The sequence below is a fragment of the Leopardus geoffroyi genome, chromosome C3, assembly GCF_018350155.1.
Source record: "Leopardus geoffroyi isolate Oge1 chromosome C3, O.geoffroyi_Oge1_pat1.0, whole genome shotgun sequence".
NCBI classification, from domain to species: Eukaryota; Metazoa; Chordata; class Mammalia; order Carnivora; family Felidae; genus Leopardus; species Leopardus geoffroyi.
Genome location: NC_059338.1, coordinates 119049488 through 119062484, shown reverse-complemented (window position 1 = coordinate 119062484; position 12997 = coordinate 119049488). Strand labels below are relative to the sequence as shown.

General features: G+C 33.0%; 1 protein-coding gene across 1 annotated transcript in view; it reads left to right on the top strand.

Annotated features, from left to right (window-relative positions):
- Positions 1–12997, top strand: part of CNBD1 (cyclic nucleotide binding domain containing 1) — a 396262-nt gene that overhangs the window by 230499 nt on the left and 152766 nt on the right. Inside the window, exon 5 of the mRNA XM_045454541.1 lies at positions 3581–3726. Within this exon, the coding sequence (XP_045310497.1) occupies positions 3581–3726 (146 nt within the window). The remainder of the gene's footprint in view (positions 1–3580; positions 3727–12997) is intronic.

The window sequence follows — 12997 nt, the reverse complement described above, 5'->3', positions numbered from 1 at the left end:
CAATTTTTAGTATTTCAGCTTCATTTTTATTATTATTAGCTATGTGTCCTTAAGGAAATTAAATTCTTTGATTCTCAATTTAAATATTGTTTCTTATAACATATTCCACCATTGTATTATCCCCTTTCTTGTACTTGACTGTTCTGATTTACTTTTGTTTTATTGGCAAACATCCTACCCAAGCTTAATGGCTGTGTTTAAGTGTTTTGTAATATAAGTTGATTATATTTCTTTGGTGAAATTATCAGTGCATGCAGACCAACTGTTCCTCTAGCCACTGGCAGAAGGACGCAGTCAATCACTGTGTATACGTGCACCACTTCTTGGGGAAAAGAATTGTGAGTGGAGTAACTCTGGAAGACTATATATTTTTACTCAAGAGTCTTTAAGTTCTTGAAGAAAAACCATATAAATCAGCCAGCATGGGAAACTAAACTTTGTGTATCCTCAACATTTAAGTTAATTGGAGCTTGTATCAGAATAGATGTAATATTGTTATGAGGAAAATGTAAGGATTTTGTTTTATTTTGTTTTGTTTTGCTTTAACTCTTTAAACTAGTAGATTGGGGACTGTTAGATTACATCAGTTTTAGAAAAATGCAGAAGCCCCATTTCACTTGCACACCTGAGTAAATGTGAGTGAAGTCATAGAGGCTTTAAGAGAGTCATAACTAGTATCCCATTACCCCAGAGATACTCACTGAAGTCATCAAACTCTCCTCTTACCACAAGAAATGGGAAGAATTAGATGAAATAGAAAAAGTCAACAGGTTTAAAAGAGCCTAAAAAAATCTAGATCATGTGTATCTACAACTGGAAACATTTAGGAATTCAGAGGATGCCAACATGGATGCCAATGGCTATACGTGATAGTTTCAGTTAATCAGATGCCAGTGCACCTAGGTACCCATCATCAGAAGCCAGCTACGCAACTTGTCACAACTCTATAATCTCTTATGTTTGATATAATCACCTGGAGAAAAAGGAGTAAAAAGAAAATCCTGAAATTATTTTGTTTCCAACTGATATACTTCCAAATACGTGGAGTATACTAACATTTTGCTTTTTGTAATCAGCTGCATTTAGGGCTAGAAGTAGACATAGAGGTGACTAAATGAAAATTCAAGGGAATAACATTTTCTTTCACACTGTTGTATGTGGTTGTATGATAACTCATAATGATAATAATGATAATAATGGCACTATTAATTAAAAAAACACCAACTCCTTACTACTAATAATAGTTTGGGCATTATAGTTTTCCAAATATCTCTCAATGTGTGAATTTTTCTTTCTTGTTAATCCAATTTCTTTACCAACAGCTTTTGTATATTCAGCGTAGGCCAGAAAGCTGTGGTAAGGAAGGAGTGGGTATAATGCATGTAAAAATGTTCCTGACAAATAGTAAAGGTAGAAACTGAGAGGGAATTGAGAAATTGAGAAATTGAGAGGCCCACTTTTTAGACCTGAATGTCTTGATTTATCATCCTGAGGATGGTAAACACATGCTTGTATGTTAGAATCAGTTGAAAAGTTTCAAGGGAATTCAGAACAATGGACGGTGCTGATCATTTGTCAGGGTTTCTGATCTGTCTCCAGTATCTTCTACATACCAGTAACCAAATCCAAGTTTCTGTTCTAGACATTGTTTTTAAGTCCTTGATTATTTCTTCTCCCTGTGCCTGCCTTTCTCTTAATGTAGGCTAGCTACCTTAAGTTCTGAAAGAATAGGCTTGGTTGAGAAGGCAAAGCTTTTTTTTTTCTTTTTTTTTTCTCTTTTTTTTTTTTTTTTTTTTTTTTTTTAGTATAGAGATAAAGAGAGAGACAGCATCGGTGGGAGAGGGTCAGAGAGAGATGGAGACACAGAATCGTAAACAGGCTCCAGGCTCCGAGCACAGAGCCCCATGTGGGGCTTGAAGTCACAAGCCTTGAGATCATGACCTGAGCCAAAGTTGGACACTTAACAGACTGAGCCACCCAGGTGCCCGAAGAAGGCAAAGCTTCTAAGAAGATCTTTGGCACAGGTTAAGTGCCTACATGTAATTAAGAAAACTTAATAGACCTTTGATATCAAGTCTCTTTCAATTTTTAAATTTTTTTAATGTTTATTTTTGAAAGAAAGAGAGTGTGAGTGGGAGAGGGGCATAGAGAGACACACACATACACACAGAATCTGAAGCAGGCTCCAGGCTCTGAGCTCTCAGCACAGAACCCAACACAAGGCTTAAAATCAGGAACCATGAGATCATGACCTGAGCTGAAGTCAGACACATAACTGACTGAGCCACCCAGGCACCCCTCAATTTTTTGTTGTTGTTGTTGCTCCTGCATGGGAGCAAGAAACACTTGGCTTTTATAATCATGCCCTGCATTTCTGGATCTTCTATATTGCTTTTTATTTATGCTTGAAAACTGGCCAATTTTAGCCAGCTAATAAGACATTGCAACAAAGAAGTAACATTGAACAAACAAAACAGTAACTTTCGGGCTCTTTCCAACTACTTTCTGTGAAACAGCTGGTTTCTGAGGCACTTGGTATGCCTTCCAAATTATTTCACGCAACTAATATAGCAAACGTTTTGCCTTTTTTTTTGGCCTGTGATATTAATGCTATTTTTAATGCTAATATTTATTACTGCATCTGAAATACACACTTTTATCTAGGATATTAACTAGGAAGCCAGTTTTCTCAAGAATATGTCTTAAGACTAACTACTACACTACACTAGTATTTTTCCAACTTTTTTGCTACAACCCACAACAAAAAACACAATATATATTATCATCCAGTAAAATGCACACACAAACACATGCATATGAGATGGCTCAACTGGACATCACATCTAAATTGGGACTGTTTCTGGCAAATTTGAGTTTATCCAAAATTCCATTACTAAACTGATTTTTCACAATAGAGTTTTTTAAACTGCTTGAAAAATACTGAGCTCTTAGCAGTAGTATGATAGGTGAGTCTCTTGAGAACTTAGGATAACATGAATTTTGTATCTTTATTATGGTATTATATTTAATAAATAGGGAGTTTAATGATTGAAGCAAATAAATATCATCCATCAGATGATGAGTGTGTTTTATTTAAAATTACATATGCATTTTTTCAGTTAAAGTATTTATCAAATGTTAAAATGCAGCATCATTTGCTCTAACTTTCATAGTACTTGGAAAGGATCAAAAGTATACAATGGGTAAAAAAAATCAATCTTTTTACTATATCAAAGATGTTTTAATTATTATGACAACTAATAAGAAAAGATACAATCTTACTATTAAGGCACTGAGTTTTCTATAAAAAGAAGGTAAAGGCATTATGTAATTTCCTGAAGTTTAAACTTTCATGGCTGAAACTTATGCATCTTAGTGTTGCAAGGAGAATAAATTCTAAAGTTGATTACCAAGACAAAATAGAATATCTTCATAGGTATCCTTAAGCGAGCCTTAAATAAAAAAAAAAGAAAGAAAAACACAAATTTGAAAACTCAAAAATCAAATTTTTTTGGTTTGTTTCTTTGTGTTTAAGCTGTATTTTCTCAACTTGCAATCTTTTTGTTGTTGTTACTTTCAGGCCCATTTACAGGACATTGCATGAACACAGAACTGTGTGGAAGATGCTGAAAACAATTCCAGATTTGACCTCTCAGCTAACTGATGAGCATCTGAAAACACTTAGTAGGAGTGTCATTTCTGAAACCTGGGTAAAAGGCAGCACAGGTAACACACTAATCTGGAGGGAAATTTGGCAACATAAAATGTATGTCACTATTTTGAATTCTCTGTACTATTCATATTTTCACTTGATATGTTAAAAGTGTACCGTTTCGGTGTATTTTGTTTATAGTTGTAAATAGTGAAATGAATAACATTCCACATTTTAGTACATGTTTTAAAGATATACGCTAGTATTTTCTCCACCTTGAATATGCATCAGAATCACCCAGAGGACTCATATTGCTGTGTTCAGTTCTAAAGTTTCTTGTTTGGTAGGTTTGGGATGGGGCTTAATTGTCTTTTCAGTAATATTCCAGGTGATAGTGCTAGTATGGGGACCATACTTTGAAAACCACTCATTGATATACATATTTGATTACAATCTCGCATTTATTTTCAGTTATGACAGTAAATGGCCATGGCAATTATTTGACTTATCCAGATACTGACCCAGATACTGGGCAAAAAGAACTCTCCGGACGGATTTTGGTTTCCCAATTTTAAATTTCTAGTCCCCTTATCAAGGATTTATTGGACACATTAATAAAAGTATTTTATATTTTGATTTTTGAGGGGTATACAAATGTACACACACACAAAGTCACATACACATCTAACCCAACAGAGTTCAGCACCATTTTCTGCATTTGTCAAATACCTATTAGAAAAAAAGAATTAAGTTTATTTAATACAGTCTTTGTGTCAGGAGATATCCCTTACTTATTCCTCATAGGAACAAATAAAAGAAATTATTATTATTCTCTCTGGTTGAGGACCATAAGGCACAAAATATCATGCAGAATATTTCTGATTAAAATTAAATTTCAAACATACTTTAGCCTTAATGCTAAACTCATTCTCTGTCCATTATGCCACTGTTTTTATACAGAGTCTCTTCCGGGATCATGGCATTTAAAATCTAACTGTTTAATTTTGGAGAACATGTGTCTATTGAAATATGTCATATGTGTATTGACATGTTTCAAGAGTTTTCCCCCAATGGCCATCTCTCATAATTAGTTTCATTTAATCTGACATCAAGCAGTGAAAATTAAATCATAGGAGTTTTGCAAAGGATAAAATGATTTTGAAAGGCAAGAAAGAACATTCAAAATTGCTTTGCATTAGCTTGAGGACAGTAATTTCAAAATTAATTTGTTTTACCCTAAATCCCTGAAATTATATTTGTTATGGTAAAAAAAAATATGGAATCAACCTAGATGTTTTCCAATAGAAGACAGATTGCATTATGATACATCTCTTCTATGGAATAGAAGACTACATTATGATACATGTTTCCAATGAAATCCTAGGCAGTTGTTAGGAAGAATGATCTCTGTATATATACACATGAAAACTTACTAAATGTATTGACAACAGTGGATACAAATAGAATAATTGTGGAATTATATAAATAATATCATATTTTCACATATTTATGAAAAACTTGAAGTTATAGATATGTAAACATCTGTATATATACATATATAAAAACTCATAATAAAAAATACGTAGAAGTAGATCCAGAAAGCACTCCAAAAATAGGCATTTTAAAAATCATTACCATGGTGGAGGGGAGAATTGAGGGAGTGAAAGGAAACAAGTTTTCTTTTACATATATTTGCATTGAATTTTTCACAATAAGTCTATATTCTTGTGTTAGTGTTTGTAACTACATATTTGTTTTTTTCAAAAGTTTTTAAAATTACAGCTGGAAACAATAACTATTCTGATGGTTCTTATAACTTGGGTGATTGATTATTAAAATGTGAACTTCCATTCCTTGACAAACACTTATCAACTTAATTTGATCTTTTATATTAAATAAGGTTTTTCAATTCATATTTCAATAGAGCTTTTTGAAACACTTTATTAAAAAATGTAGAAGTCTTTGTCTTTACATATATCTGTATCAAAATCCTTCTCTTGAGTTTTTAAGACATCTGATTCTGACAGCCAGTTCTGTTTCACTATCAAAGCAGTCAATTCATTAAATATCTGACCTTTGTAAATCTCTTCCTTCATCCAACTTTAAAAAAAGGTGCAACGAAGTGTCTTTCTCACTCCCTTTTCTTTATTCATGTATATCTTTCACCCCCTCTGCTATTATTTAAAGTGTTCCTCCTAGTAGCTCCTTGTCACCAGGCTGCTGACTTCAATCTGTGGCTGAGGCTTTGGTTTCTCGCCTGCAATTCCACACAGCTGTTTGCTCTTCTGTTCTCTTCTGGAAGGTTCTTTGGAGCTTTGTTATTTAAAGCCGCTTCCTAAACTCACCATTTACTCACTCATCTTCTCATTCAGTTTTCTTAAACAATAAAATATTAACAGGGATAACAATATTATTTAAGTACTGATTTTAAGTACTGAATAACACATATATGTCTCTAGTTTAAGTGAAATGGAACTAAAACATAATTACTATGAGATTACTTATTACTTATTTACTATATTAATATTACTATATCTAGATATTACCTATATTACTGTAATAAAAATTATATAAACTATACACTAGGTATAATTATCTTTCTTTATGCCATATATATCTATATATATCTATATATGTACATATATCTATATATCTATATCTATATCTATATCTATATCTATATCTATATCTATCTATATATGTTACTTAATTCAAGTGACTTCAAGAGTTTTCCGTTGGATCCCTTATATTATGGCCTGAGCAGCAGGCATTTTTATGATTGGCAACCTAAAGCTCACGAAAGCTGAGAAAATTAGCTTACTTGAGAATTCAATTTAGTGGCTAACATGGAATTAGATCCTAGATCAAAATTTTATTACTATCTACCATTCTATTAACACTGATACATTTCCATGAAATAATTATTATAAGGGATTTTTTCTTTTATATCTATATCATCTTTACTGTTTTCTTTTTGAAGTCAGTTAAGTCTTAACAGTGTTATTTCTTTTATTTCTTTCACTTTATTTTATTTTATTTCCACCTTTTATGAGGTTATTTCAAAAACACCATAGTTCCTCACTTAAATAAACTTTTGTATTTGTTTTTAATGCTAAAAAATATTTTTATATTACTAAATTTAACATTTTTTTAGCCTGCATAGACTTTCTTTTCTGTTGTGATTTAAATTTCATATAACATATAAAAACACAGTAATGGGGCACCTGGGTGGCTCAGTCAGTTAAGCATCCCACTTCAGCTGAGGTCACAGTCTCACAGTTCATGAGTTCAAGCCCTGCATCAGGTTCTCTACTGTCAGCACAGAGCTCACTTGGGATCCTGTCCCTATCTTGCTCTGCTCTTCCCTCACTTATGTGCACATTCCCTCTCTCAAAAGTAAATAAAAAACTTAAAAACTAAATTAAAAATAAATTAATTAAAAACTAAAAACACAGTAGCTAATTCTCATAGAAAATTTAGTGGGAATCTTTTCCATAAGTAAATTGACCATAATTCAAATAATATGCTCTTACAATAGAAATAGGTAAATATTTAGTTCTACCATAAAGATTAAGATTCTCTTAAAGGCAAACATGGTCTTGAAGAACATGCATTGATCCTAAAGTATGGATGTGCTTTCACTGCAACTAAGGAGTTCCCTATGATTCATGAAGTTTTGTCCTTGAAATCTGGCCAGAAATTTTTTTCAGTATTTATCTGCATTGTGAGGACCCAGTTCCATTTCTGTCTTTCCCCATCCAAGAGATGGTTGTGAGGAAATTAATACAACAGAAACAAAAAAGCCCTTCAATCACACGACAATACCAAAGACCCTTTACCTTGATATTTATTTCTTTAATATTGCCATTGATTCTTACCTTCTTAAACAGTGAAACATATAACAAGAGATGATGTTAAAAGTATTCAACACCTGGGGCGCCTGGGTGGCTCAGTCAGTTGAGCCTCCGACTTCCACTCAGGTCATGATCTCGCGGTTTGTGAGTTGGAGCCCCGCGTCGGGCTCTGTGCTGACCGCTCAGAGCCTGGAGCCAGCTTCGGATTCTGCATCTCCCTCTTTCTCCACCCCTCACCCACTCGCATTCTGTCTCTGTCTCTCTCAAAAATAAATAAACATTAGAAAAAAAAAGTATTCAACATCTGATCAGAAATCAGAACAGGTGCTACCTAAGCACAATAAATACCTACTCTGAGCAGTTGATACAGGAGTATTAGTAAGTAATACCAGCCACATGTGCATAATTTCCTCCATTTCTGTTATTGGAATATTTTCAACTAATAAGAAACTACTTGTAAGGCTGCTTTATATAATTGCACTACTCAGTATCTAGAAATTAATAGTTTTTTTAACCTATCTGATTTTATTTAGATAATAGTCAGAATGGAACTAATATTTTTCAACCTCTCTAGGCTAATTTTTGGATTGGCAAATTTCAGAAGAGATGACAGCATTGCCAAATTATGGGGAGTTGTTTTTAAATAAAGCTTTTTATGTACTTTTGTTATATGTGCAAAAACCCCAATGTGGTATTGTGCTAAATGCTTAGGAAGGAAAACAGCATAGAACTGGCTTCCATTTCATATAATAATATAAACATAAATAAGTAAATTTATGTTTATATTATTGATAACTGTATATTATTTAACAACATGTATTGTGTGTTTGATATGTGCTAGTGACTGTCACTGGAACTTATTTTCTAATGTGGGAAAAAAGAAAATAAATAGAAAATTAACACATAATATAACTTCAGGAAATACAGTCTATGAAAAAAAATAAAGCACAGGATTAGAGAAGGGCTAGAAATTGGAAAAAAATTAAAAAAAATTTTTTTGATGTTTGTTCATTTTTGGAAGACAGAGAGAGACAGAGCACAAGCAGGGGTGGAGCGGAGAAAGAGGGGGACACAGAATCTGAAGCAGGCTCCAGTCTCTGAGCTGTCAGCACAGAGTCTGAGTCGGGGCTTGAACTCACGAGCCAGGAGATGATGACCTGAGCCTAAGTCGGACGCTCAACTGACTGAGCCACCCAGGTGCCCCGGAAAAAATTTTTTTAATGATGATAATAATTACATATTTTATTTTATATTTTTATTTAAAACATTTTAAGTTTTATTTTAATTCCAGTTAGTTGACATACAGAGTTACATTCAACAATTCCATAATTGTGATTCAATAATTCCTAACATCACCTAGTGCTTATTACAAAAGTGCACTCCTTAATCCCCATAACCATTTAAAAACCCATCCTCCCACCTACCTACCCTCTCTAAACCATCAGTTTGTTCTCTATAATTAAGAGTCTGTTTCTTGGTTTGTCTCTCTCTCTCTCTCTTTTTTTTTTTCCTTTGCTCATTTGTTTTGTTTCTTAAATTCCATTATGAGTGATATCATATGGTATTTGTCTTTCTCTGACTGACTTATCTCATGTAGTATTATACTTTCAAGCTCTATCCATATTGTTCCAAATGGCAAGATTTCATTTTTTATGGATGAATAATATTCCATTGTGTATATATGCTAATCTTCTTTATTTATCTATAACTGGACGGTTAGGTTGGTTTCATAGTTTGGCTATTGCAAATAATGCTGCAATAAACACAGGAGTTCTTGTATCTCTTTGAATTAATGCAATTAATAGTGCAATTACTAGATCGTAGGGTAGTTCTACTTTAATTTTTTGAGGAACTTCCATACACTGTTTTCCATGGTGGCTATACCAGTTGCCTTCCTACCAACAGTGGAAGATTGTTCCTTCTTCTCCACATCCTCACCAACACTTGCTGTTTCTGGTATTTTTTGTTTGTTTTGTTTTGTGAAGCGATTCTGACAAATGTGAGGTGATATCTCATTGTAGTTTTGGTTTGTATTTCCCTAATGATAAGTGATGTTGAGCATCTTTTCATATGATTGTTGGTCTTCTGTATGTCTTCTTTGGAGAAATTGATAAGCCTCTAACCAGACTCATTAAAAAAAAAGAGAGAGAAAGAGGACCCAAATAAACAAAATCACTCATGAAAGAGGAGAAAAAACGATCAATGCCACAGAAATACAAACGATTGTAGTAGAATATGAAAACCTATATGCCAACAAGTTCAACAACTTAGAAGAAATGGATAAATTCCTGGAAACATAAACTACCAAAACTGAAGTAAGAAGAAATAGAAAATTTGAACAGACCTATTACCAGCAATGAAATTGTATAAGTAAAAAAAAAAAAGTCCGGTACCAGATGGCTTCCCAGGTGAATTCTACCAAACATTTGAAGAAGCATTAATACTTATTATTCTCAAACTAATCCAAAAAAATAGAGAAGAAGGAAAACTTCCAAATTCAATCTACGAGGCCAGTATCACCCTGATACCAAAACCAGATAAAGACACCACAAAAAAAGAGAAGTATATAGATGCAAAATCCTCAACAAAATAGTAGCAAAGTGAATTTAACAATACATTAAAAAAATCATTCACCGTGAATAAATGGGATTTATTCCTGGGATGCAAGGTGGTTCATATTCGTAAAACAATTAATGTGATAGTCACATCAATAAGAGAAATGGTAAAAAACCACATGAGCATTTCAATAGATGTATAAAAAGTATTTGACAAAGTACAACACCGATTCATGATAAAAACTCTCTGCAATGTAGGTCTAGACTATCAAAACTGGTTCAAGAAGAAATAGGCTATCTGAATAGATGTATATCAAATAAATATATTTAATTAGTAATTTAAAAAATATTCCCACAAAGAAAAGCCCAGATCCGGATGGCTTCATGTTGAAGTCTACCAAATATTTAAAGGAGCATTAATACCACAAGCAACAAATAATCTGAAAATAAATTAAGAAAGCAATTCCGTTTACAGTAGCCTCAAAAACATAACCTATTTAGGAATAGATGTAATGAAAAAATGTAAATAAATAGAAATATCTCAGTGTTCATAGATCGAAAGACCTAATTTTGTTTATATGGTAATACTCCTAAATTGTTCTACAGATTTAACACAATCTCTAATACCAGCTGTCTTTTTGTAGGGGTTGGTAAGCTGATTCTAAAATTCATATGGAAATTTAGAGGGCCCAGAAAAGAAACAACTTTTTTTGGAAACAAACGACAAAGTTGGAGGACACACACATCTGATTCTGAAACTTACTACAAACCTACAGTTTCAAGGCAGTGTAAAACTGCCACAAAATAGATATAGAGATTAATGGAATAAATTGAAATGCAGATATAAAGCTTTAATTTCATGGTCAATTGATTTGCAACAAGGGTGTTAAGAAAATTCAGTTGTGGAAAAGATAATTTTTTCAACAAATGGTGCTGGCACAACTGGATATCCATTCACATGCTAAAGAATGAAGTCAGACCTTTAACTCATACCATATATAATTACTAATCTAAAATGGATCAAAGACCTAAATGTAAGAACAAAACTATAGAATTCTTAAAAGAGAATTTACAAATTAATATTGGTGGCCATGGGTTAAGCTATGCTTCCGTAAACATGACACGGAAAGCACAAGTGACCAAAGAGAAATTAGATAATGTGGACTTTATAAAATTTTGGACTTCAAAAAGCACAATCAAAAAAGTGACAATGCAACCCTTGGAATGGGAGAAAGTTTTTGCAAATCATATATCTGATAAGAGACTCATCTAGATTATGAAGAACTCTTACAACTCAATAATAAAAAGCCAATTAACTCAATTGAAAAATGAACAAACTATCTGAACAGTTACATTTCAAAAGAAGATAAACAAATGGCCAAAGAGCACATTAAAATGCCCAATAGCATTAGTCATTAGAGGATTGTATATCAAAACCACAATTATATACCACTCCATACCTAGTAGTATGGTTTAAATATAAAAAATAAACAATAATAAATGTTGAGGATGTAGACAAGTTGAAAGTCTCATACATTTCTGATGGGATTATAAAATGGTGAAGCCACTTTGGAAAACATTCTGACAGCTCTTCAAATGTTAAACAGAAAGTTATCATTTGATCCAGCAATTCTGCTCTTAGATATACCAGATATTATGAAAACATACACTTATTTGAAGCTTGTACACAAATGTTCATAGTAGATTTATTCACAATAGCCGCAAAATGGAAACAGCCCAAATTTCCATCAAAAGATAAATGGATTTTTTAAAAATATGCTATATCCTCATAATAGAATGAGGATGCTATTTGCATTTGGCAATACAAAGGAATGAAGTACTGATACATGCCACTATCTGGATGGATCTTGAAAACATTTTGCTAAATGAAAGAAGCTAGTTAAAAACAATAGATATTTATAATTTCACTGATACGAAATGTCTGGAATAGGAAAATTCATTTGAGACAAGAATTAGTAGTTGACAGAAACTTGGGGAATGGGGCATGAGGCATGAGTTTCTTTTGAGGATGATGAAAATATTCTAACATTAGGGTATGATGCTGACTGTATGTCTCTTTGAATATACAAAAACAACAAAAAGGAAAGAAAAAAAACACTGAATTATACATTTAAAAAGAGTGAGTTTTATGGAATTTGAATTTTATCTCAATAAAGTCTTTTTAAAACTTGAGGTAAAATTCACATAATATTAATGATTAATCACTTTATTTTTTTTTAATTTTTTTAATGTTTGTTTATTTTTGAGACAGAGAGAGACACAGCATGAGCAGGGAAGGGGCAGAGAGAGAGGGAGACACAGAATGTGAAGCAGGCTCCAGGCTCTGAGCTGTCAGCACAGAGCCCGACGCAGGGCGGGGCTCGAACTCACGAACTGTGAGATCATCACCTGAGCCGAAGTCGGACACTTAACCAACTGAGCCATCCAGGCACCCCTGATTAATCACTTTAAAGGGTACAATTCAGTGGCATTTAGAACATTCAAAATGTTGTGGAACCATCACTACTATCTCGTTCCAAGATATTTTCACCAACCCAAAATGAAACCCAAAACACGACAGCAGTTATTTTCCATTCTCCTTTTCTTAGCCCCTGGTAACCACTGGCCTGTTTTTTATCTCAATGGATTTACCTATTTTGGAAAATTCATATGAATAGAATCATACAATATGTGACCTTTCATGTCTGCCTTCTTTCACTTCACATGTTTTTGTGGTTCATCCACATTGTATCATGTACTTCATTCTTTCTATGGCTGAATATTCATTGTATAAGCTACTGTTTAAAGTACTTTTTTTGAAGCAGTCAGAAACCATTGGAGACCATTAATACATTTATATATGCCAGCACCTGGAGACCCCTGAAAGTTGAGGTCAATAAACTTTAATAAATGTTTAACATTAAATATATAAATAA